At 43.2% G+C, this 27058-nt stretch overlaps 1 protein-coding gene across 1 annotated transcript in view; it reads left to right on the forward strand.

The window, feature by feature from the left end:
* chchd3a (coiled-coil-helix-coiled-coil-helix domain containing 3a) overlaps positions 1-24324 on the forward strand; it is a 63755-nt gene extending 39431 nt beyond the window's left edge. Inside the window, exons 7-9 of the mRNA XM_083999220.1 lie at positions 7331-7401; positions 19540-19675; positions 23568-24324. Of these exons, the coding sequence (XP_083855346.1) occupies positions 7331-7401; positions 19540-19675; positions 23568-23591 (231 nt within the window). The 3' untranslated portion in view covers positions 23592-24324. The remainder of the gene's footprint in view (positions 1-7330; positions 7402-19539; positions 19676-23567) is intronic.
* Positions 24325-27058: the final 2734 nt, after the last annotated feature.

Consider the following 27058-nt stretch of genomic DNA (forward strand, 5'->3'; position numbering starts at 1 on the left):
CAATAATTGGAAGTGCATTGGTCTGTGCAATTTTGGTTGGGCAGCGGAGAGTGGAGGATTTACTGACAACAGGGGAAGAAGGTGTAAATGAATCGATGGATTTGCGAAGAAAGCAACTATCACTTTCTTTCAAAATTGCTTTAGTAGGCTGATGGCTCGGCAAAAGACCCAACAAAGTTGAAATAGTATGCGTTGCAGGTATATGCCCCCTTGTTGCACTGAAGCTCCAGAGACTCCATCTGCACAGTGTTTCTCTTTGTGTAGCTCTACTGTATCGTACAGTATGGGAGGGATGAGCCCCAACTAACACCGGCATTATCGACCCAAGGTGCTGGCCATCCATCAGCCATGTTGGCCTCTGGTCAATATTCCTTAGATCAAAGTGTCAACAAATCACCTTCACACCTCAGAGAGACAGAAAGATTGAGATAGACAGAGGAGGGAGAGAGAGAGAGGGAGGGAGTTGAACAGACAAGAAGGAGAGAGATACTAAGGCGGAGGGAGAAAAAAATCACAAGAAAAACAGCAACAGAAAGAGAAATTATGATAAAGTGACATTTGTGAATGAGTGATACGGGATAAGAGCTAGAAAAAGAAAGAAGGCAGAAGAGCTGTAAGAAGATAAAATGTCAACTGATTGACACAGAGAGCATGGTAAAGAAAAGGTTGAAGGACCGCCACAGTGCCACACTGAATAGTACGTTTTCTACTACTCAAGGTGACTGCAAGAAGCCGGGTTTGTGAAAATGTGTACTACATGGTATGTATTGATTTATGCACAAGAATGAATGCATGAATTAATCACATTTCCAAACCACTGTATCCACAAAATCTGCACACAAGCCACAACATTTCCATTGGTAAACGATTCCATCAGGATTCATGGCCCGCGGAGACAAAACAGCAGCAGAAGTGGCGACCAATGTGTGGCAATATTTGATCCTGTGTGTAACCGAGGATCAATGGTGGGCATATTGCATGTTGCCTGTCTGACTGTGCGGAAAGCGGCTTGGGACTCTATAGGGGGTGCAGTTTGTTTGCACTGTGTTAATAACACTCCTTTTTCTTGCTCAGGCCACAGCGCCCCATTTGGCTCCACACAGTCCCTGTTCTCCTCACCCAGCAGAATAGCAAACAAGATTACTTTTAGCATTGCTCTGATCTCGTGTATTCACCATAACTCCTGCCTGGTTAAAAGCATCGAGAGCAGATGACGGTGTTCAATAGTAGAGACGGCGCAGAGAGCACATTTACAGGAAGATACAAATACAAACAATAATGACCGTAGAGCCTGCACACAGCCAGGTAGGTATGAATAGAGGTATAAAACAAACAATACCCATAGCCAGCTCAAATTGCTACTATATAGTGAATATAAAGAGCTTTGGTCCTGTGCTCCGGCTATACAATCAGTCCGATGCTGGGACAACTGCTGTTTGGTTAATTTATGGTTTTCTACTCCAAACAAAGGCGGCTCGTGTGCATCTATTGATAGAGACGGTGTAATCACGGTGCAGACAGTCTGCTCAGATTCGATAAGAACAAATAGCTCTCAAGTTCCAGATTCTCAGATGTGAGGATTTGCTTGCTTTTATTGGTTTAGATCGATGTAAATTGAATATCATGGGGATGTAGACTGTCGGTTGGACTAAACAAGGCGTTTGAAGTCGGTGCAGTGGGATCTGAGCGGTTGTCACGGGCATTCGTTTGCCTATCTACTGGCACAGACAAATTGAATAAGCAAGTGGCAGGAAGATAATTAGGATTGATCAATAATGAGAATTGTTAGTTGTGGCGTTGTTATGTTGATGCTTTTCCATGCATGTTCCGTGTAAATTCAAGAAGATGATTTGGTATTGTAGAGGATATATATATATATATATAAGTTGTCTCATTTCTCATGAGAGTGATGGTGTGCGAAGAGAAGCAGCTCTTGTTGTGGCGTGATGCACTGTGGAGTTGAAGTAAGGTGCGGCTTTGTAACAAACTTCAGAACATGTGATCCAGGACTCTTGTTGACCATTAACAAGCGATGGTTTATCGGTGGGTCACGTTGGAAGCCGCGGTTCCACTCACCGGTCTGCAAACACCGTGGCAGTTGCACCTCAGAGCTGTGCTGCCTTTTTTTTTTTTTTTTTTTTTCCTTGGCTGCATTTTTCCAAGTGAGAAGGCACCAAATTTGATTTCAGTCGGAGTGTACGGCCAGCTTAATATTATCTACCATGCCCTCCCGCCCTCCCTCCATCTGCCCCTGCGTTCCTCCCCCTTTACTTCAGGATTCCCCTCAGCATCTTGCTCCCCATGCACCAGAAAGAGGCAGAGGGAACCGAAAGAGGGCGAAAGAGAGAGAGAGAGAGGGAGAGAATATAAGTCTGATATATATTACACGTCTGTTCCAATCCAACATGGCCATTCATCAGAGGGGCTTCCAGTGACAGGCCATCACCAGGCTCCCAGACAGCTCAGCCTGCTGCCTCTGCTGCTGCCGCTCATTGGGGCCACAGCTACCAAATAGCCCCTGAAAACAATATCTATATATTTATTACATTTTCACTCAATACCTGCCCCGCTGTAAAACAATCTCATATTTAACAATCAAGTTGCCCATGATTTTTTTTTCGACCATGTCTCTTTCCAAAACCCCTCCACCCCGCCCCACCCACCCCCCACTCCCTGCCACATCTGTCTCTATATCGCCCCTTTTTCAGCTTTTCTTTTTCAAGTGTTGTTTTTTTTTCTTCTCCCTGCCTCAATTTCATTTTTCTTTTCTTTTTTTTCTGAAGGGATTTTTCTTCCTTTTTTTTCTATCTTTCTTTTCGCCTTGTATATCGATGAAATTGGATTTTTCTGCTCTCCCATGGAGGACAATCACGGCAGCAATTGCCATCTCATAGCAAAGTTCCACAGCACTGTGAAAGGAAGAAATATGGGGGAAAGAGCATTAAAAAAAACAGTAATGGCTTCTATCTCTATCTCTGTCTCTGCCTCTGACTTGCTATCTTCATCTATCCCCCTGTCTGTCTTTTCAGTATCCCTCTTATTTATCTTCTTGCCCTCTCTCTCTTTCTCTGGAGACTGGAGCTACTATTTTGAGTGCGTTTTGGCTTGTTAGCCTATGTGATAAAATTAAAATTTAAGAAACGAGAACAGGTGTTTCTCGCTCGTCCTGTTGCTGCACCATAGCAGTAAAGACCCTTAAGAATTTCTGTTTCACCATGAAGCAATCAATGTAGTCTCTCTGGGTTCTGCCGGGTGCATAACCGGAGACACGGTAATCCAAAGTGAAGACATGACATTGTGCTGCAGTGCTGAATTATTGTGTCTCAGACTGTTTGCTGTTACAGCCGCATGATGGGATTCACAGGGATTTAACGGGAAGTGTTTTCAAGGAATGGTGATTTCACAACAACAGTGCAGCACGTTCATTTATGTAAAAAATAAATAAAGATTTCTGTCGAAGTAACGCTCCACAGGCTAAAAAAATGAATGTTCAGACACAACTTTATGTTCACTTGTGGGGCTCAGCTTTTTTTTTCCAAACTAAGTCAGATGTTGATTCAAGAAATGATCATTACTGTATTGGGTCCCAGTATATAAAAAATCTTTTTCCTCAGGAATGACAATGAGGGTAGACACATTTCACTCACTAAGAGAAGCCAGCTTTGCTATCTTAAGTTTTGATGTGCAGAATTACTAAAAGAAAAGTAATTTAAGAACCAAATTGCTTTGATGAGCAGAAAGAATAGTTTGACATTTTAGGAAGTAGGCTATACAACTTTCATGTTTGTGTGCTAAATGCATGGCTAAAACCAGCAGCTAGTTAGCATAGCCCAAGGACTGGAAAAAGAAGGAAATGACTCTTGGCTCTTTAAAAAGAAAAAAAAGACTACGTACACAGTCTTTTTTTTGTATACATACAACCATCATGTTGGTATGCTAAATATATGGCAAAAGTCAGCAACTAATTAGCATAGTTCAGCACAGAGACGAGAAACGGAGAGAAACTGCTAACTCGGCTCTTTGTGCTTTTCAGTCAGTTAAATGTGACCTTGCATGTTATTTTTTGCACGGATTCAACTAACAACTTTTAATGTGTGAATCTCTGACCTTCTTAAGAGTGCCCTTTTTTTGCCCCAAACAGCCACTGTAGCAACTGTACAGCTGTTAGCTGTAGCTACACCAGGAACACACTGAGAATGGGAGCGTGTCTGTGTTTTAACTGTGTTGTATTGGTGCGTCTCCATCCGGGGAAGTTGTCACGCCCCTTCAGACAAAGCTTGAAATGCTTAGTCAATTCTGTGTGGGCAATGATAGGCTCAATAAAAATTACCCATCTCTTTGGTCTCCTTATGAGCAAGTTGCCCTGAGTCTCATTGCAGATGCCTCATTTTCTCTAGCTCTGCAGAACAGCAATGTCAGCCGTGGTGGGGTGTCTCCCTATTTCGGCCCTCCTGCTCAGCAGCAGATAAGAGAAAGGAGCCATCAGAATGAGGAGTTATTTGTTTTATTCATTAAAAATTGGAGGCTTTTTCCTCTAAATTGAGCTGGAGCCTGCGTTTGGGTGCAGCGTCTATCTTCTCCATATCGCTGCGGTGCATTAGCAGTAATGACTTAATTTGTCTGTGACACCCCCAACCAGCATTTTGTTTGGCTTCAGATGAGCTAAAAACCTAGAGGAAAGCAAATAGAGTAAATAGGATGAGAATAAACAGACACAGTTTTATTCAAGAGATGGTAAATACTTGATTACACATGGGGATATACACAGCACCAGGTCTCTGTAGCTTCACAGTTGTTTACCCATTGACAAAGAATTGCTCGACTGATAAAAAAAAAAAAAAAAACATCTTTCTCTGAGACTTACATCAAGGTTATGTTTTGCAGCTTCTAAAAAATCTTTTATTTTGGCCAAGGGAGGAATGTTTTCAACCAAACCAAGCGTGGTCTCGCTTCTCAGGGCTAATAAAAGGTCAGAGCGACTCTCAAAATCAGTCGGGGCACAGCAGGAAATCACAATTTGAGACCACTCAGTAATCACTCAAATTACACTATTCTCTGTCTGGTGGTGAACGTCTTCTTTTTTTTTCTTCCTTTTTTGTGTGGCACTGTTTATATGAAGATATCAAGCCACCGCGGTCTGTGTGTGTAGAGCCTTTTGGCAGAACCATCCACACATGCTGAGGATGTTAGTACCTTGTGGTGTAGGTGTGTGCGCAAATAGAGATGCATTTGTTTGTGTGTGTGTGGGTGTGTACGTGTGTTGTAAGTGGTCCTGCAATCATTGTCACACATGGCCTTTTGTCCTCCCAGGTGGATTAGTGCGCTGATTAGTGCCAGCTCTGCCATTTAGGCAGGTATTATTACCTAATACTTAGTATTCCAGACAGAGACCTAAATCCAGCCCTCTCTGTCTCCCACTTTCTCTTCCAATGGCTCAATCTCGGCACTCAGGAGAAGTCTTATTCTTGCCTTTTTAGCAGCTCCCAAAATCTCTTTTTAGTCTTTTTGTTATCTGTGAATAAGCTTCTCTTTTAAATCCATTTCCTTAGCTCTGACAGTTTCTTTGTCTACATGGAAAAACCACTTGATTCAAGGCCAAGAGGGCACAGATACAGCATGAGCTTACAAGTTAAATCTTAAACTAAGGGAATGCTCTTTCACTGTTTTGTTTTTCTTTACGCACAAACTAATATCTGCCTTCTTCCGGCCGCAGTGAGTCTGCAAAGTATTACATTTCGTTGCCTTATACGTTTCATGCAGGATGTTTTTTTTTTTCGTCTCACCTGATGTTTCGCAAGGTCTGCTCTCTCCTTGATGATGTTTATTCAATATTCAAAATCAACAAAGTCATAGAAAATGAAAGGAGGACACTTACTCATGGGACTTTGCATGAATAATCATTAAGTCCATTACATCTGACACATTTGCTCATTTTATAAAAGCATACAAAATGTATCTAAAAGTGTCAAAATAAATCTACCCAATTATATGAGGTAACTGCACATCTAGAAATGTGATCTTCTAATGTTATGGAGAATAATGTTATGCGTGTGTCAAAAAAGACATTTTTTAATTAAGTCTATAAATGCAGAATGTGAAAAAGCTAGGCTTTGAATCCAGCAGCTCCTCTGCGGTGACTGTCCGTCCAAATGAAGAGGAGTCGAATCTGTATCAGACCTTTTGTCAGCGTTGTCATGTCCCATCTTCTTTCAGCTCTACAACACATCACTATTGATCTTTTCAGCAGCGCAGTTCATTCCTATTGATCTTTTCTGAACTATGATGAATGCCTTCCCTGCAAGGAGGTTAACTTCGGGCAGACAGGACCAAGAGGCTGGGATTTATCATATTTCTAATGTAGCTATAATTCATGTAAAATCATTGAAGCTTTTGGTTTCCAGTAGATAAGATATGCTGTGCATTGCATTACACAGTCTTGAGTTGATTGTGGCTCTTAACAACCCAACTGGGAATGATATAAAACTTCCAATTTGACTGATGCCGCAGAAATACAATCATATTTGGGGAATTATTGTATTCTATGTGCAAGTATGGGTGCTAGTAATGTCTTCTTAATATGAAGACACAGGCAGCAGAAGACATGGATCAAACGTCACACGACTCCATCAAGCCATCCATCACACTTTACTAGCTCTCACCATTCGATCATAAATGTACATAACAGCCACCGAGGGCAGACAAAACAGATCTTCCTAGAGTAGTATAAATGGTGTAGGAGCCGGGTTATATGGTTGTGTTTGAGGAGGTAATTCAGGTTGAGTGGTGCCGCCATGGGTTCATTTGCTATGGGTCACCAGGGGATTATGACCGGTGGTCTGCACGGTGTTGACTAGCGACCCTCTGACCTTACAGGATTGCTGCCTGTTATTACGGCAGTCTTTTTGTGAAAGGATAAGCACAAACGCACACAAAAATACCTGTAATTCACGCACTCACACAAAGGGGAAAGCATGTAGTGTGCACACACACACAACATAATATAAAAATAGAAAAATCCTACTGAGCCATATTACAGTGCAGACTTCGCCTTCATTTTGTGGACCATAAACCTAGCTGGTAATAGACTTCTTCCCCTAATTTCCCTCTCAGTCAGTTTTTAATGAAGTTTGAGTGATGGCAGATGAGGCAGAGCTGTAGAGGTGGAACTATATCATCAGAAATGTTTTTTTTTCTTCTGGACTAAATGGCTCCAACTGGAGAGGAGGGACAATGTGAATAAATTGGATGGACTTTATATAAATAAAGAGATCACAATCACATTTTCATTTATTTCTTTCACTCACTGCTCTCTCTGTCTGTCTCTTTGCAGAGTGCTCAGTTCTACAAGGTCACCACAGACAACTACCATAAAGCTGCAGACCAAGTGAACGCCAAGTTCAAGTAAGTGTGATTTTTTGATCTAAAGCATATCAAAGGCTTTAGATTGTCTATCAGCATGTTATACCCTGTTTCTTTGTGTTACCTTAGTAAATATGATTTTCTCTGTTGCTCTCATGCAGCAAACCTCTTTTTCTTGTCACGATCAAGATCTCGGATCATGATAATCTTCATGTGCACCGACTGTCACATGAAGAAAAATTACGCTTTCACAAAAGATTAGAGGTCCATGTTGACCGACCAGTGAATTCACTATTGAATTATCCTAGCCACATTCTAACCTACGTCTTTCAATCAGAACCACATTAGCCCGGCCCATTAGCTGATGTTGATGATGCGGTTCACTGATAAACCTGATTGCATTTGGACAATAGCTGACAGGGCTTTTCTTGTCTCTCTTTTAATATTCTGGTGTAAGGAGAATAACATTTATTGTATAGAACTTTATCTTCTACCATACTTGGGTCAAGACAGGATTATCAAATAATTTGCAGCGTTGCAGTGTTGTAAGTTAACATAGCTAATGTTCACCATATTTAGAGATAAAAGATAACCTCTGTGAGGCAGGCAAGATTTTAACATTCAATTGCTACAGTTGTTGCTTTTTGTTTTTGTTTTATATCTTGAGTAACACCAATCTGAATTGAAAAGAATGATTACTTCATTGAGGCTGTTAGCACAGGCGGTAATATTAAAGCGGTCATGGATGTAGCACATATCCGACACATAGATGTAACTCAAGACCATGCTGAATCCCTCCCCATCCGTGTTCCATCTGTCTTCTTAATAAGAGGCCATTAGGCTCCATAGTAATGTAGGGAAAGTGGATGAGGAGCCCACAGGAGGTGGGGCAAGAATGGGCCTTGGCTCTGAGCTCTCCTCCAGGGAGGCTAGGCTAATTGTGTTAGCTTGTCATTAGCCAGCGCTAACACTGGGATCATTGTCTCCCTCAGAAATGCTGGAAAGTGATTAGCCCAGTCCACCGGGGGTTTAGCGCTAGACTGGTGGAAGCCGGAGCTGAGACTTTCCAAATTACATTAAAGAAAAAAAAAAAAAAAGGAATAACATTAGTGCCAAATGACAGCGCTAACCGCGGGCGAACGTTGAGCTAGCGCGCGGGTAGTCATGTGACGCGGGCATTTGCACGGAGAGCAGTGATTGGAGGATTGGATTATAGGAGGTGCATTAGCAGGGCTGTGACTGGATTACAATGGAGGAAAGGTAGAGGAAGGGGGGATCTGTGCGTGTGTATGTGTGTGTGTGTGCTAATGAAATGGCGGGAAGGTCTGGTCTTACAAGACAGGGGCAGGGATGCATTGAGGGGATCAGAGCACGGGGCTAATTGGATTTAACAGGGCGTGTTTGGCCCATCTTTGTTTATGTGTGCGAGTTCATGCGTGATGGTGTTTGTATGCTCTCCTATCTTGAACATCTTTTGCGAACATAATATGTGTGCCTTCGCTCAAAGCGCTCTCTCATGGCAGAGGCCTCTGTAGAATAATGGGAGGAAATATATTTTAGTCTCACACGCAGGCGTTTGATTTCCTCAAAGTTAAAAATGTCCTCCAGAGATTAAAAAAAAAGAAAAGAATAGAACGAAAAGCCGGGGTCGTATCCACACTTGATAGAATTAACATTTGATATGTTAATGTGAGGATGTTATAAAGTGTGGGAGATGACATCTTTCTTATCAGAATGTCTTCATTTCCCCACTCTGGTTCATGTCAGCTGTAACGAGAGTGATAGCGCTCCAGGGATTGATTAGTGTTGGAGCTGATATTAGTGCATGTGGTTTATTGTGGCAAAGGAGAAGATGTATGGGACCAGTAGGAGTTTGACTGTCAGGGGTAATAAGATCAGTATATGTGCTTTTGGAAGATTTAATTGGGACTTTTGGTTGGTGCATGTGGTATTAGATCAGCAGGGAATTTAATGGATATCTGTAGGATGAAGCTGTTATTACTTTGTGACACTGGGATCCGGACAAGATGGAAAAAATATATAAGGTCTCGAGGGTGGAGGGGGATTCAGGGGGAGTGTACGTATGTGCCACAGTTATATGAAGCATAGTAACTGGTGTGGTAAAAGTGATCGGGTCAGGATGCTGAAATGATGATGATGATGTAATAGTGTCAGTCATGCAGTCTATGGATCAGTTTCAGCTGGTAGACAGTGAGCTTGTTCCATTCACAGAGCAGCAGCAGCAGCAGCAGCAGTGGTGGTGGTGGAGTGTGGTCACTTTCCCCGGTGATGTTGAAAGAAATAAATTAAAGGGAAAGAGCAGGTACTCAAGAGAGGGAGCAGTGTGCACGTGTGTCTTTGAGCAATATGAGGTGTGTGTGTGTGTGTGTGTGTGTGTTGTTTTGCGTAGGTGTGCTGTACAGCTGTTCCCTGCCGTTCTCTCGCTGTATTCCCACCAGAGCTCTCCGAGAGTGATGGAGCTCTCCCAACTGGAACAGTACTGCATCACCGTGACCTCATTACATCCACACACATACAATCATACATTCTCACATTCACAAAAATACACACACAGACACACACACATTGATAATATAAGTGATCGGGTGTGAGAAAGCTGTGAGAAATCTGTACGGGAATACGGATACACTTTCTCACAGCTATAATTGGACACAAATAAAAAATGCATAAGGAATTTCTACATCATGATATGTGCACACAACAATGTTGTCTGAAGTGAGCGTGAACAAACTCGGCTAAACTCTTAATAGGTTCCTCAAGTGTCTAAAATTGTTGAATTACAAACAACAGGGGATCAACACGCTCTAAAAGACCTCGACAAAAGTCATTTCTCGCACAGGTTTTCTCGTAAATATACACAACATGTAACAGATAATGCAATAACACAGTATGTTAGACACACAAACACACACGTGTGTGCACATACTGTAAGACCAAAGCTTTTCCCCGTGACACAGACTGTAGATAAGAGTTCCCAGTTGTCTGTGGAGAGCAGACTATCTCTCCCCACACCTGATTTATATGCTGCCGCGTTCACCACTTGTTGTTTATCCAAGTCTGATGCATTATCACACTGTCCACCTCTGAATGCGTGACCTTTACTGCACTACATGTATGTATGCATGCCTGGCTGTGAGTGTTTTTTTTTTTTTTTTGTATGTGAGGATGAATGCATTTGAGCGTGCTCACGTAGACGAGAGTGTGTGCACAGCGTGGATAACCGCATCGGAGTGTGTGAGAGTGTGTGTGTGTGTGTGTGTGTGTAGGCGTTCCGACAGGCTGCAGTGACCCAACGGGGCTTTAGTTTGAAATGCGAGCTGACAGGCCGGGAGGAAAATGATAGATGTGAGATTATGCGAAAAGATGGAACGGGGAATGAAAGATCGGTGGCGTAGTCCTAAGCCCTCCTGTCACTGCTAACCTTTGCTGGGGTTTTTTCTTTTTTTGAGGAGGGGGGCTTCTTTCTCCAAGCCGGTCACTCCGTGTTTGTCCAGGGTCCCTGAAGAATTGAGACGGGGACTGGGACGTCACATAGTGGCGAATTTGTGTCCCTGACAAGCCTGTGTAATAGTGAGGGATGGAGACCATCATCTGTAGTGTCTGTGCCCCCCCCCCCCCCCCCCCTCTCTGAACTCTGAAAACTTGGACTCCTGCAGGTTTGCTGCCTTGATGGTGACATTTGTCATACGATCAGAAAAAGCAGTGTCTGCGTGTGCGTCTATAAGCTTCTCCCCTCCTATACAGTCAGCCACACAGAATAAAATCTCTTCTTGTCTGTCACTTCGCTGTCAGTCCTCTCTTCCCTCAGGCTACACATCCACTCCCTTTGTCTGTTTTTTTTTTTTTTATTTATTTTTTTTAGCTCTTTTGAATAAATCTTTTTTTAATTTAATCCAGTTGACAATAACAACAGTCACTGTCCTCGCTCCGTCTCTCCGCACGCCCACGTAAAGGTGGATTGAGGAGGCGTGGAGCGAAACTTGTTGAATGTAAAACGGCTCATTGTTTTTTTTTTCTGTGAGTGTATGTGTGTGTTTTTTCCTCTCTTTTTTCTTTTTTTTTTGCCTTAGCGAGAGGAGACCACACCTGAGAGTCTGTCTTCTCCTCCGTACCATGTGGGAGACAGCAGAGCCCACACGTTGCCTCGTTCAGCCCCTTAGAACCACAAACAATTCAGAAATAAACAACTTCAGCAACCCTTCATCTGCTGGGTTTATTTCTTTATTTTTCCGCATTAATACATCGTGCGGTATCACCAGCAAACTCCTTATTATGAAGTTGCTGCTTGTTAAAAGTTTTTTCCCTGTAGCACTTTTTTTTTTTTTTTTTTTCAAAAACATTGTCAAGTTAATTGTGATGCTGTGTAACAGTAAACAAAGACCGGTCAGGTTTGTTGCCAACAGTATCACTTAACTTCCAGACCTCATTTCCTCAATTTCTTAATTTCCCACAAACCATTGCCTCTTGTCATAAGGTTTGTGGACACAATTGGGCAATCCCATGCAACCTAATGCAATCAAACACAATAGCCCTGCAACAAAAGCATTGCAGGACTATTGCGTTGTGCATTTGTCATATCTTTCATGTTAGTGGGGAGGATAAATGGACTGGAGTGAATCCAGCAGGTTTCCTGCAAAAAAAAAAATCCACCCCGCTGCTACAAAATGTAAATAAGGTATAGAGGCAGGTAGAGGCTCTCCACTTTCCTGGCACTGCTCCTGGTTCCTGAAAGGAATAATACGGATGTCCCTAAATTAATTAAGTAATGATTTATTGATGTTTAATTCTGCCAGGCAGCACTTTTAATTACTAAAATAACAGAAATTAATTTAGTAGGTGAGTCCCTGCCAAGCGCTTAAGTTTTGGTTTTTTTTTTGTTCTGTGAAGTTGTCAGTGAGGTAGGACAGACTGAGCAGCGCTTTGACCCCTAGTAGCTAGGCAACCGGGTCGCAGGGACGAGATGGTGGTCAGCTGAGGAGATAGAAGTCAATAACGGCTTTAAAAGCGCTTCTTTTCGGCCTTAAGAGCTCGGCGGTGGCGGCGGTAAAAGGCACACACAATTCCAGAGACCTGCGTGGGCGTATACGCGGACACAATGCGCACACACGCACGCACACCTTTTAGTGGATGAATTAGTGACTCTGTGAAACCCACTCAGCTTTTATTGCCTGTCTGCGTGATGCGTGATGCTTCGTATAGGGGAACATGAGAGTGGGATGAGTGATGGAAGGGAAAATCACTGACATGTAGCAGTTTGTGGAGCTGCACAGGATGCGTATACGGTGTATTTACCCTTCACAGAGAACTGCCACTCACTGTTTTGGATGAACCGTGTAATGCTAAGGTATCTCTGTCGCTGTCTGAGGTCAAAAAGGTCAGAAATGACACGTCCTCCCTTTCATTCTCCTCTCGCTCGCCCATCCTCCTCTGTCTCCATCACGGCTCACTTAGGACCAGTGTCTTTACTCACTCCGTCTTTGTTATCATCTGCATTTGCTTCCCTCACTCACTCATACGCTCTCTCTCCGTTCTTTGGCGGTCCTTTGTCTGTCACACTTTTCTTGATTTTTGTCTCTTTCTGCGTCCCTTCCTCCCTCCCTCTCTCTCTCTCTTTTCCATCTCTTATCCATGCTGATGGATTTCACCGCAGGAGGGAGGGAGGGTCACCTAGGTCTGCTTTTAAAAAGCAGCGTGAGCAGAATGTGTGTCATTTTTCTCCTTAACTGGATCATTTGTATTTATTTACCCCCCTCAGTACTGACGCTTGCCTTAACTAGAGAGAACACGAGGGCTTTTTAAGGGGGAACTGGCACCCCACCCCTTAACCCTATTAACCCCTAAGTGGACCTAAATGATGATAAATAGACAATGTGGTGATTGGGAACTCAATCTGGTGGCAGGCTGGGGTAATCCATACTGTCGATGGAGCTACACTGTGTGTGTGTGTGTGTGTCGGGGAGAGATGAGGTAAGGCAATTTCTAGCAACATGTGTGAAACTTGACTAAATCAGACCATGAAATGGTTTCCTCCTCTTTCTGGTCAAGCACTTTGTAATTGTAAACAGAAGTATAGGCACTCTCTTCCTCCTCTACTATAGAATTGCTTTTAAAGCCTGAAAAATACTATAAAACACAAAAGCAGCAGCAGCGTGTAGAAGTTGTCTTTTATTACCAAAAACCAAAGCCACAGACAGTTATGTGTGTGAGTTTTAGAGAATCGTAGTGTAACTCAACAGTGTCGGCTTCTGTCCTGCTATGACAACTCTTCATTTTTACGCAGGCATCAATACCCCCCACCCCCACTCCTTATTCTCCGTTCTGTGTTTGTACCTCTAAGACAGAACGGTAAGGTGGAATAAAGGTGCTATAGTAAGGTGTTATAAGAAGTGATACCAAGAGTTATAGCAAAGAAAGACACATTCTGCTCCTTAGCACTTCAACATAACACTGCTCCAAACACACATATGTTGAGTTCACTTGTTATTTTGGGCCCAACTGATTAATCTCAGACATATCGGTTCCCTGTGCAGGCGTAAACTTGAACTGCAAACTGCAAACTGGTTGGTTTTAATTCAGAAATGATTATGTCCTTGCATTAGCTGCCCAGTCAAGAGGAATGATGTTTGTGTTGTGTTGATTCAATATTTGGTTCTCTCATTTATATAGCATATTTTCATTCACTTCATTTACATTTTCCAAGAGTTTCCTGCAGTGCTGCACTGAGGCCAATTTGAATATCAAGTAATTTATTGTTGTACAGTAAAATGTTGAGCCTCCTATACAATACACATTTATCATACGTTTTTGAAAACCATATTTGAGGGATTGTTGAGGAATACAATCAGTTATTGAATTTTTTTTACCCCCTGATATTGGTTGTCCGCATTGGCCCCAGAAATCCCATATCAGTCGGACTGCAGGTATTTTATGTTCTTGCTTTATCCACTGCTGTTTTTTTTTACTAAAAGCAGCAGGCAGTTCAACCTCTTTATAGAGTTGGAATAAAAACATTTCCAACATTGCCCTCCAGTGATTTAACGAATCAATCAATCAATACTTCTTTTTTTCAGGGGACAAAAAGAAGCCCTCTTGGCCCCTTTGTTGAATTTCTCTGTGTTTGTGCTTCTCTATCTTTTTTTTTAACCAAAGTTGTAACGCGTTTCAAATTATGACAGATGAACGTACATGTTTCCAGATGTGTCTCACACTTTGTTGGCCTATTGAAGCATGTTGTATCCATAACAGAGATCTATGAATGTCGTTTTAGTGCACAGCTCTGCGTTGTCGCGGCAGATGGTAGTCATGGTCAATCTGAGCTGGTTTGAAAAATGGACCCACGCCGTTACTCGCACCCTCTCTTGGCATAACGCATGCATAGTTAAAAACCCCAACATCGATCTCAATACACCTCCTCCTCCATCCCCCTTGCTTGCAGTCAATATGTTCTTTTAAGACTGAAGCCGTGGCCATAAAGCCATCAGAATATGCCCCCCCCCCCTCTCCATCCATGGAAATGTGCTGACTTGTGCAGCAGGGGGGCTTGAAAGAAGGGATTGTATTAAATGATATAGGGACACCTTGAGGAGAGAGATGGACAGTGAGAGGAAGTGAGCAGGTAATCTGTTCTGCTTTATTACATGTTAAATGGGACACGCTCACCCTCTCATATCAATTCCTGCCCCTCCCCTCAACCTCCTTTTTCTCTTCTCTCTGTAAGGAAAACTTTACAAAGGAAGTGAGAGGAGAGCTTTAAAGAGTTCCCTCCGACACCTCTCTTCTCCAATATTCTTCACAGGCGCCCCTCGTCTTTTCCACGCTTTCTTTTCTTTCCTCTTGTCTCACAAACACACACACACATTGGCCGTCTCTCTCTTTCTCTAAAAAAAAAAAAAAAAAAGAACACCCCCTTCTCAGTCTATCTGTCGGCTGTTTTCCCCCCTCTCTCTACTCTGTGCTTTATGATTTATGATGTAGAGCTGAGAAACTGTAATGTCGGTATCTAAACCAACCTCCTCCATTTTATTCCTCCCTCAATCAGTGAATCAAGGCAGGAAGGACTTGTGTGTGTATGTGTGTGTGTTAGGTGGGATAAGGTGATGTTATAGAGACCTTTACTGCTACTGATAGCACAAGGCGAGACCCCTATATGACTGTTTAGATTTACTGTCGCTGTGGTACAGCACACACACACACACACACACACACACACACACTCAGTGCAAATAATAACCCAGAGTATGTGGCTGGATGTCTCTGTTTCAGATTCCCCCTCTCCACATGGTGTTTTATTAAATATCCCATGAACCACTGGGGATTGAGAGAGGGAATAAAGGAGAGAGGAATAAATGGCAGATAGAGATAGTGAGACAGAGGGAGAAGGGAGAAGCGGGACATTTATTGACCATGTCTGCTTCTTATAACCTGTAAAATAAGCTTTTGATTTGTGCGCGTAGACATTTATATTGTAGCATTATAATATTTTTTATCTGTGCGCAAGCCTGTATAGTATGCAGGTAACTGACAATTGCTGTGTGTGTGTGTCTCTGTCTGGATTGAGTAATGTGTGTGTAATGGCTGCACGAGTGAGGAGCAGCAGTGTCGCTAAGATCCTAGACGGGGTCATAAGGGGTGAGGAGATAAGAAAAAACCAAAGTGATGCTGTGGTTTTGTTAAATTCTCTAGTTTTATATCATCTTGTGTCACAACTCACGGACATGAACGTGATGAGTGGCTGTAAATAGACATCGCCTCATTAAAAAAAAAGTAAAAGTTTGGAAACCACAGGGCGATACAAAGAGCACTGTGTCCTCTTCTGCTGATAACTTCCCCTAAAGCAACAGAACCTGTTAATAAAAACTCTAATTCTGCACTAGACCCAAACCAAGGCTGGAAAAAATGTCCAAAAGCCTCCGGCTGTCACTCTGTTTTTTATCATTTCCTGTCATTTAAACGGAGTTTTCAAATAAGCTTTGGGAATGTGACACGATGCCCCTGTTTATGAATGCCTCCCCACTCAGGTTACATGGGAACTGGATGATTCATTGTTGTTTTCAAGTACATCTATAATTATACCCTCAGATTCCCACAGTGGGAGCACCATTGAAGTTTACATTGAACTGTTGGATGCGGGGTATTTGATGTAGTTATGTGCTGGTGATAAATGGACATAACCCGAGACTAGTAATAAATGGCTTAGAAAAACAAAAGGCTTCTCTCTTAAGGTGGTATTGATAATCTCTGAAATGAGCACATACATTAATGTATTTCATGGCGTTTCATTGTCAAGTGAAACAATGCGAGCTTGTGTAACTCACAACAGGTAAAAATGGAAATCATCTTCATGGATTAAAGCCTTTTCATGATGTGACATGTCTGTCATATTTGCATCTGCTCACCCTGCTGCGTAACGCTACAGAGGGCACCTAATGCAAAACGGAGGAGGAGGGAGGGAGGGAGGGAGGGAGGAGGTGGAAGTCTCTCCCTACCGGCTCCGTGTGGTTGGCATCATGAACTTAATGTTAATCTTAATGATAGATGATAGAGGATGCAGCGCGCCGCCGCGGAGTGTGTGTGACAGTGTTATTGTCTCCATGATTAACTCAGCCGCCGTCTCAGCCCCGTCCTCACAGAGAGCACCAGAGAGCTAGCAAAAAAAAAAAAAATGGAAACACCACCGTCTAGTTCCTCATCAAGAACTGCTCTTCATTCCCCTCTGCACCCCCCTTCCTCCTCTCTCCCTCCCTTTCTCTGTACTCCTGCCTCTCTCTCTCTCTCTCTCTCTCAGAGGCCATTACTGGTGATAAACACTGCGGTGTGTATCAGCAGGATGCACCTGGCATTAACGCAAATGCTTAAGAAAGTAATTAGTGGGTGTATGTGGCTGCTCTCGTCCCTGTAGATGCCCATAGGCGGTATAATAAACGAGCGCCGGGATCCATAGGAATAGGATGGCAAGCGATTTCAGCTCGCGCCGCTTGTCATCGTTCAATACCTCCGACGCAGAGCAATGGCCTTGTTATGCCTCCTAGCAAATGACTAGAATCTCCTCTCTCCTCCCCGATGGATCCACAATCGCAGAAGCTTCTCCACAACCCAACAATCCTGACGTCCCAGGCTGCACTCGAGGAGTTGGACCAAACCGGGAATCAAGCAATGTTGACGTTTTGGGGAATATACTAATTAATTTTCCTGCAGAGAGTGAGACGATCAATACAACTGTCATGTCTGTTCAGTAAGTTTATGAAAAAAAGTTACAGAGGTTAGTGTAAGGAAAAGGAAGTAGATCCAAAATGTCAACTTATTCCTCCAAGTGTCCAAATTGCCTGTTTTTATTCTCTCAAGTAGCTTCCTATTGAATGTTTCTTGGCAACTGAATGATGGAGTGTATTGATTATTCTCACTACAGTTGTGAGTACCTCTCATGTTGCCACAAATTGTCACTGACCTGTACTCCCAAGGACTATAGATTTTTTCCGGCCCTCCTCCTCCTCTTCCTCCTCCTCCTCCTCCTTAACAAACATGGCCATACATACACATATGTACACATCCTCGCTGCGCCATCTTCCTGCTGCATTGCACCCTGGCTAATGACCCATGCCACCATGCTGTATCCAGCAGGGGGGTAATTCCTCACCCCACGGGGCAAATCAAACATCTGATTGTGACTACAGGGGCTCGGCTTCAGCTTCATATACCCCCGCCCTCAACCCAATATTCCTTTGAGATTTTTCAGAGTTGCTGATGGGCAAAATCCCTTTTCTCTTTCACACCCATGCAAGGCGTGTTTAGTGAGGCAGATGGAGTGTCCTGAGCACTGGTGTGAACAAAACGATGACACCACCATTAGCATAATAGCCCGTGCGCGTGTGCACGCGTGTTGTCATTATGGGGTTTTTTTTATGGGGTGTGCGAAGAGACAGACAAAAGCAGTTAACATCGGGCACCGGCGGTACGTTCCACTGCTTTGATTGGCTGAGGCCTCCAACTCTTGCATCTAACAGAAAGTCCCATTTAAAGGCACTGAAGTTTAGCGTAGCATCCATCATTAGAAGCGCTAGCATCTGGATCACGGCAGCTAGCAGTAACGCTGGAGCAGAACCTCAAGGACAGATTGCAGCGTGCTAAGCTAGTGAAGTGAAGCCAATAACCAGAGCATTTGCATTCACAGTCCACAACTTGGATGCAAGAAGATAGAGTTTGACATTTTCAACCTGTCCAAGGTGAGAGCTACCCAGTTTGTAAATGGTTGCCACTTTCAGGGAGCCATTCTGAATCAATGGATGGATTCCTTAGTACCTAGTAGAGTGATCAATACCTCCCCCATGAGGCCTTTTTAGTGGGTTTTTAGTGTTAAGACAGAGGAACAAGGGACTCATTTGCCAGGAAGGTATACTTAGCTTGGCCATCATTTTAACCCCATCATCATTATCATCATCACAACACATAAGCTTGATCACTTTCTGCAGATTAAACTAGATAGAGCTGGTGTTGTTTTGCTCTTCGTTGCACATTGATCCACAGTCTTGGCCTCTCTTCTGCACAGTTCCCACCGCGCTAATGGATCTGCCTTTCCAGGGGCTGAAGCCATTGTTGTTAGCTTCTTATTGTCCGTTTTTCAGGGAGGGGGGAGAAAAAAAAGAAGAAAAAAAAACCCCTCTGGCTCCTCTGTCGATAAGTTGTAATGCACACATCGACACGGTCATCACAGCGCGCTCTGGAGGTTGGACTGACCTTTGACATTCATCCCGGCAGATACAGTAATGCGGATTCTTGCTTCAGGTGTTTTTTTGGGGGGGCTGAATGATGGTGGTAATAGAAAATATCGGGTGTACACACACACACACACACACACACACACACACACACACTGGGGACTGCAGTATAGCTCAGTGGTGTCACTCTCTTGAGAGAAAATGACCATCGATATGCTCATTTTCCAGACCAACAATGTGTCTTTATCCGTCTCTGTATCTCATACTCATTCTGTCTACATTGGCTGTCTTTGTGATTCTCTTTTTTCTCTCACATTTATCACTTTTTTTCCTTTTTTTTACACTTTTATGCCTTTTCCTCATCTCTCACCCCTCACACTCTCTCTACTTCTCTTTATGACACCATATTTTTTCCACCTTTTCACACTTCTCCCCCCTCTCTCCTCAGGCGGTACGAGATGTATCCGGTGTGCGCGGACCTGCAGGGCCAGATCCTCGCGTGCTACAAAGAGAACGTGGGGAAAACCCTCCACTGCTCCAACATAGCAGCCCTCTACCTACAGTGTGTCAACAACGCCAAACAGGTGCGTGTTTACCAAACCCCGCCGCTTATCTTTCATCATTTGATACACTACACACTCGTATCTTTTGCATATGAATGATACGCACGTGCTTGTTAAGTGAAAAGAATGAGCATGAAAGGAAAATGCGTAAAACTTGGAATTTGAATGATTAAAAATAACCCGTCTTTCCCCCTCTGAAGAACGACAAGTACATGCATGCACCTTCATGGACGGATGATATGTAAGTTGTAGCGCTTCTTAATCCTGCAGTGTAGCTTTCAGTTGAATTGATATTTGTATTACAAAGTAGCCCCATGTGTGTGTGTGTATTAGCTCCAGCAAACGTCATAGAGCTCATAGATGTGTATGGTAACTACAGTAGAGCAGTCATTTGCTTAATAGATGCCTGTATGAAACACACCAGACATTACACACACATACACATGTATCTACACACCAGCATCCATTTCCATGCACCAGCTCTTTGCTTTTAGACAGGAGAATATAATTTCCACAGGGCGACTGGCGCCTGAGTAAAGCCCACTCTAAATAGCTAGTTTAAACCCTTCCAGTATATTTCCATAATACCTGCTGACACAGGCGTTCCCCTGACTGTCTCCGTGTGTGTGTTTTAATGTAATAAGACCAAGGGAGTAGCCGCCGCTAGTTGGACACCATCGTCTTCTCCTTTCATTGTCAACTACAAATGTTCTTTTTTCTGCCCTCTGTCTCCCACGGCCGCACACTATATGGTAATAGTAATGTCACTCAGGTTGATATTAACTTGATTCCACCTCTCTCACTTTGCGATATGTAACATCCGTCGCCCCCCAAAAAGGCTCAATTTACATTCATAGAGCTTTTCTATTAGATTTTTTTTTTCACAATTACATTGTTTTGCCGGAAATGAGGAAAACTGAGCATGGTGTCTCTGGCTCACTCTCGTGGGTATTAGTATTAGATCTAAAAGTCAGATGCAGGCAGATTTTTAAGCTATACATCATGTAAATTGCACAATGTTTTATTCATCACATAGATGTGTGTGTGTGTGTGTGTGTATGTGTGCGTTTTTAAGAGAGCTACCTGTAGCCTCGTCAAGATTCAGCAAGGGGTGCGTTCACACTCCGGATGCTGTTATGATCTTGTAAATTGTTTTGGAAGCAAGCCTGAGACGATATGGTAATCCACTTGTGTTTATCACCCCCCGGCAATCACGGCGTACTCCTGTTCATCTGCGCTTATCTGCCTAAGACTTGCTTTTAAAGTCATTAGGTGCAAAAGAAACAGTTCTGTGATAAGGCTTTAAAAAGGGAATAATGTGCAGAATTACACAGCTGACAAAAAAAACCCCAGGATTGATATTTGCTGTTGCAGGTTGATGATTAGGATGTTTACACATAGGTTTATCAGAGGCAAACAGAAAGCTGAGCTCCACGTGTCAAAGGACATGACTTTGACCTCTGGAAGGTCAGCTGACCTCTACAGCCAAATCTCTTCCTCCTTCTTTGCCCTTTTCCTTCAAAACCTTCAAAACTGCAGCTCAGTGGTTGTAGATATGAGAAGTCCAAGGTGCCAGCTCAACGGAGGATGAAAAACAAATCCCCCCCCCCCACCAAATCTCATTTTTACAACACTGACCCTTCAACTGGAGTCAGCTGAGGCGGTGGCGCTGTGATCCGCCCAAGCCTTTGTCACTGATAATTAGCGTTCATATTGCCACGGTGGGTGATAACATTTAGACCCACTCTCGCTCCCTCCTTCACCCCCCCCCCCCCCCCCCCCCCCCCCCCATCCCATCCACCGTCACTTCACCCCCTAGTCACAGCATTTCACAGGTCCAGATAGCGAACAGCGAGGAAGCGCCAGTCGAAGGACAGATTAAGTCTCTCTTTCTCTCTCCCTCTATGAATAAGAGTTTATCACGGAGGCCGATCTCTCCATCCACTGCTCGCCTCCTCATTCCATATTCTCGCTGCATGACCGCCTCTTGCTCCCTATCTTTTCCTTCTCCACTTCATTTTTTAGACTGACCCCTCTATCTCACTTTTACTCTCAAAGGGGCCGAGCCGCAGCCCTATTTGTGTTTTCAAAGGGTGTTACGTTTGCAAGGATTGAAATGAAAAAGGAGCCGGCTCACATAGCTGCACCAACATCATCTTTAATGTACAGTGGTGAGAAAAATGTGAACGCTTGATACACAGCCTCCATTGAGGTGATTAAATTTGTCCTAAACATCAAGCAAACACCATCTATTCCACTAACAACACAAATCATTGATCGTGTCCATGTTAGAATTATCATTTAAACATAAAGACAGTCTAGGTGGGAAAAAGTATTTAACCTCTTGACTAACATTAGAAAAAGCTAATTACTCAGGAGGTATCAAGCCTGGAGGAGTGGGTTATAGCCACTGTCCTTTACCTGATATGAACGAACCATCCATCCATCCATTGGCTGGAGCCAATCCATTCATCACATCCTGGACCAGTTGTGAGTCACTAACTTAACACACTCACATTCACAACTACATGAAATTTAGAATTGCCATGGGACTGTGGGAGGAAGTCAGAGAACCTGGAAAGAAACCCATGCAGGCACATGGAGATCATGCATATTCTACCCAGAACGTTCTTGCAGAGAGACAGCGCTAATCAGCTAACCCTGATAGGAACCATGCATCACCTAAAAGATCTCAGTACACTAACAAGAAGTAAGAAGAACTGCTGATCTGCAAAAAGCTGAAAGTCATCTCAAAGACTTTAGACATTTATCAGCCAGCAGATTCAGATTCAGTTCTGAGTCTTGCTTTATTTCTTATTTCTTACATGTTCCCTCTGTGTTGCTACTCTTTGTGCTGCCATGTTAGTTTTAATTTCCTCTATGGGGGATAGACAATCATAAAACTTAAGATCACAAATACAGTTCAAACTATTTGGAACCACTACTGAACTGGGACCAGTCCTTTATTCCCATCTCTAGCAATTCACATCCCTGCAGTTACCTTAAGCAAATGATGAAATGATAGACCTTCAGCATACACACAATACATCTCCATGAGAATGTAAACATAAGTTTGTTAGTTAACAAGAATCCCCAACAGGGCCCCTCTAATAAGCTCAGTATCAGCACAGACATTTATTGGATTGGTGCAGCCTATTGGTATTCATTATAGTGATGCTGCCATGTTCCCAGGTCTAGCAGCTACCCCCGGTGCAGCAGCTCATGTTATAGAAACGACGGCAGCCAGAACAATAACAACAACAAAAAAGAAACAGACCCAAGTTGTAATAAACTGAAATCATCCTTTAAGTGTTTTCTTCAGTCTACTTTTTTGTCTTAACTTGCACTTCACAATGTGCCAGGCTGCGCTGCGAGCAGCTGTTTTTTTATTGATAATCATTTCACGGTCAGATCGATCGTGCGGAAAATAAGCTTGGTAGGTAACTGACATGGACTGCATCCGATTCCCAACACCGTTATTAAGTTGGTCAGAGAGGAAGATGGTGTTTTTCTTTCTTACTTTCTTACCTTATTTTCCTTCCTCGTGTCCCCGTTTGATCTGCTTTTTCTTTTTCTTTCTTTTTTTTTCCCTCTCTCCCTTCACTCATCTTCTCCCAGGCAGTTTTCATCCACAGGCATCAGCTGCAATAGGCCGGTTCAAATGGTTATTGACAGGGAGTGCTGGGGATTTGTGGTCGCATTTAACAGCTAACATGGAATCCACTGCCCTCTAGTCCTTTCTCAACTTCACTCCAACTCACTGCATCCTCTTCCTCTTTTATCGTCCTCTCAGGCCTCCGTCCTCCATTTGACATAATGTCTCTCTCCTCTGTTTGTTCCTTCACTTTGATTTCATTTTATTCGCCATTCTCTGTTTATCTAATGCACTTCCTTCTCTTGTTGTTGTCCGCAGAACAAGCTGAGGACTGGGGGTTAAGGAGGACACAGGGAGAACGAGAGAGCAATGAAGAGTTTATTGTGTGGGATTACTGATTATCGACCGACTGACAGACAGAACCAAACTGGAGCTGGAGGAGCAGAGTGAATGAATCAGCACCGACACACACAAACACACACCTCCTCAGAAACCCTGTGACCTGAACCCGACCAGAGGCACCGAACACTCGAAGCACCTTGAGAAATAGACACCCTCTTCTCCCTCGAGTCTCACCTCCTCCCCCCGTCCTCTCTTAACCCTTCGTCTATCTCTCCTGCGAGAATGGCAAGAAAGGCGGGCGATGATGCCGTCCGCCATATTGAGGGGGGGACACACAGCGGTGAGCTACGGCGAACCCAGCGGGCCAGAGCGGGGCACGCTTTAAAGGACAGAGACGAACCATGGAAACCACCTCAAGAAACACCAGCCACCTGTGTCACAAGCCACTTGTACCTTTCCTCACTCACTCACTCACTCACTTCGACACCCTTAGGAAAATAAAAGTCTATTTTTTTCCATTTAAAGTCAATCCTACATTGTTGTCATTGTTTCAGGCTCCTAGTGCACTATCCTCTTACACAGATACTCATGTACGCATCTGTTTCTTCTTTGCATCTGTTTGTGTGCGATTGTGTTATGTTAATAATGTAACAATCTTGCTTGTTGAGTGTTCATCCAGACCAACACTTGTGACGATGTCTGATCAGAGGAAAATAAAAAAGACGAAACGATGCAGAAACTGTTGTTGAACTTTTCTCCATAAATATTCAGCTGGCTGCATCTCTCCAGCGTGAGTGTGTGTGTGAGTATGTGTGTGTGTGTGTTTTATGCTAATTGCAAGAAGCGTTGTACATCTTTGATGGATACGCAGCCTTCGTGTTGTCACGGTGACATTTTTTCCAAGCAGAGTGAATGAGCCCAAGAGAGGGGAGGACTGAAGCGGGGGGGTATTCTTCCCAGATGTTCTGGTTCATCATCTTTCTCTCTCTCTCTCTATCTCTTCTCTATCTGTCTATCTGTCTGTCTGTCTGTCTGTCCTCTTACAGCTCTGTTGTGTGAATCCTCAGCTGTTCAGTGAAAGGAGCGGGGATCTCTACCTCTTCCTTATCCGCTCATTGTCCCTCTTTCCTTTCACTTATCTACTTCCTCCTTGCCTTTCTCTCCCCGCTCTTCCTTTCTTTCCTTATTTCTTTCTTTCTTTCTTTTATGGAGTGTGTTTCTTCTCTGCTCAGCCTCCCAGGCTAATGTTGCCTTGGAGGAGACGGCTTCTCCACGCTGTCTGCACTCTGCCAGACTCTCTGGGCTGGGGCATAACAGGATAGACAGACGCTGGATGTATATGTGTGTTTTGGTTTGACAGTGTGTATGTGTGGGTGGGGTAGTAATGCAGCCATCCACGCACTTTTTATAGATGCAGTAACTCTTAAGTGTGTGTGTGGATATTTGACGCCCCCACACCCCTCCACCTCTGAGTCCTGGGGACACCATCTGGGTTTGATGTGGAGGCAGGTGATGGCAGACAAACATTATCTTAATTCTGCATCAGAGGAAGAAGTATGTGAGATGGACAGGGCACGAGAGCGTGTGTGTGTGTGTGTGTGTGAGAGAGTGTGTGTGTGTGTGTGTGCTTGCAAGCATGAGATTCATTGTGACTAATCCCCCTCTGTCTGTCAGTCAGCTGTCCTTTTGCTTTCTGACTCCTGGAGTCTCCGAGGGGTTAGGGGCTGACTTCTATTATACAGCGGCTGTGTGTGTTTGTGTGTTGGAGGGGTTTTCTAAAGGTTGGGGGATAATGGGTATTGGAGTTCATGGCAGGTGTTTCTCCACAGAGCAGACTAAGCCCCATTTTTTTACAACTCTCTTGCCACTTGTTTTTCCCTGTGAGCCTGACACCAGCACAGACTCCTCCTGTCTGACCCGCAGCCTCTCAGCCCAGATAAGTGATTTAACGGTGTATTCTGTCTGTAATGAGATTACGTCCCCTCTGATATAATTAAAAAACATGATTATAAAATCATGAGATCCAAACACGGGGCTAACCTTGTCAGTTCAAAGGCCTCGGCCACGACCTCAAGATCCTGTTTTAAGTTGTAAAAGCCAATATAAAAACACGAAGTCACAAAGGAGGAGCACTTTTGCTTCTTCAGTTTGATGTATTGCCTGGGAAACAGTCTATTAGAGAGGGACATAATGCAGAGTTGGGATAATTCAAAATTAATGTAGTGCTGTATTAGCTGTAATTTATACACACACCTTCTGAAGTCACCGTTAAAATCTCATTTATCAGGTCGCACAAGTAATGAGATTTGGATGTAAAGAAACAGTGTTTGAGGGGGAATAACTAATGGAATAAGTGCTGGATAATAACAGAGTGAGTTGGGCAGACAAGAATTGCTTTTTTCCATTTCATTACGACTTCTGTGAGTGAGGAGGAGATTGTCCTTGAGCAATGAGCAGCTCCTAAATACTGAGGCGAGGCTGCCCGGTGGCATCGGACGGTGTTCAGATTGTGGCAGAGGTCTTGAGGGTTCCCCAAGGCTCCTGGCCTCTGGCGGGGGCTGAAGTGATGGAGGAGAGGAACTGAAATACAGTCGTCTCGCTCCCCAGACCTTTCTCCAGAGAAAAAAGAAATAGAAATACAGTAAAAAGTACTTCAGGTAAGGTGAATCAAATTTGGCTTTTATTTAAGTTTATTTTCTCATTTTTATAGTTTTACAGGTAACACCCTGTTTTATAATACCTAAACCGTACTATGATAAGTAATCATTTATACAGCATTACAAATTGTATGTACTGTAATAATAAATGCTATCATAAATGTTAAACCCTTGATTTATAGGTTCATCAGTAATTTATTTAATTAATTAGATTCAGCATTTATAAATCAACTAAACTAATTATGTACCAGTTATTTAGGAGATATTGTCATTTACTAAGTGCAATTGTAAGCAAATGATTAACAAATTAATAAAATGTAGGCTACATTTGTGCTAAACGTATACATACATACAATGATTTTGACGTGTACTAATGGTTAGTGAGTTTGTTAATGGATATTAATAGATGAGCTTATAAATTACATACTAATTAGTGTCAAACGGGCAAAACACTAATCTGAATCACCTTTCCATTGTTCTGCATGTTACTCAGTTTGATTTCACTGTCACTCAGTAGTCCAAGAATCAATCTAAATATGACTATAATTATAAATCAAGTGTTTCCATGTGATCCAAGATTTTGTACAACCAATATTTGTTTGGCACAACTCATGTAACACATTACAAATTTACTGCTGCAGCACAAACAACAATCCATAACATCTTATGGATGTAAATATAGCACAGAGTAACATGACAGGTAACTGTAGAGTGTTGCATCTCATCCCAAGAGCCATGACGAAACCACTTCCCTTAAACAGGAAGGAGGAGTGTGGTTAAAGTCCAGTCGGCTAATCTAATCAGCCAATC

This window comes from Trachurus trachurus (genome assembly GCF_905171665.1).
Source record: "Trachurus trachurus genome assembly, chromosome: 23".
NCBI lineage: Eukaryota > Metazoa > Chordata > Actinopteri > Carangiformes > Carangidae > Trachurus > Trachurus trachurus.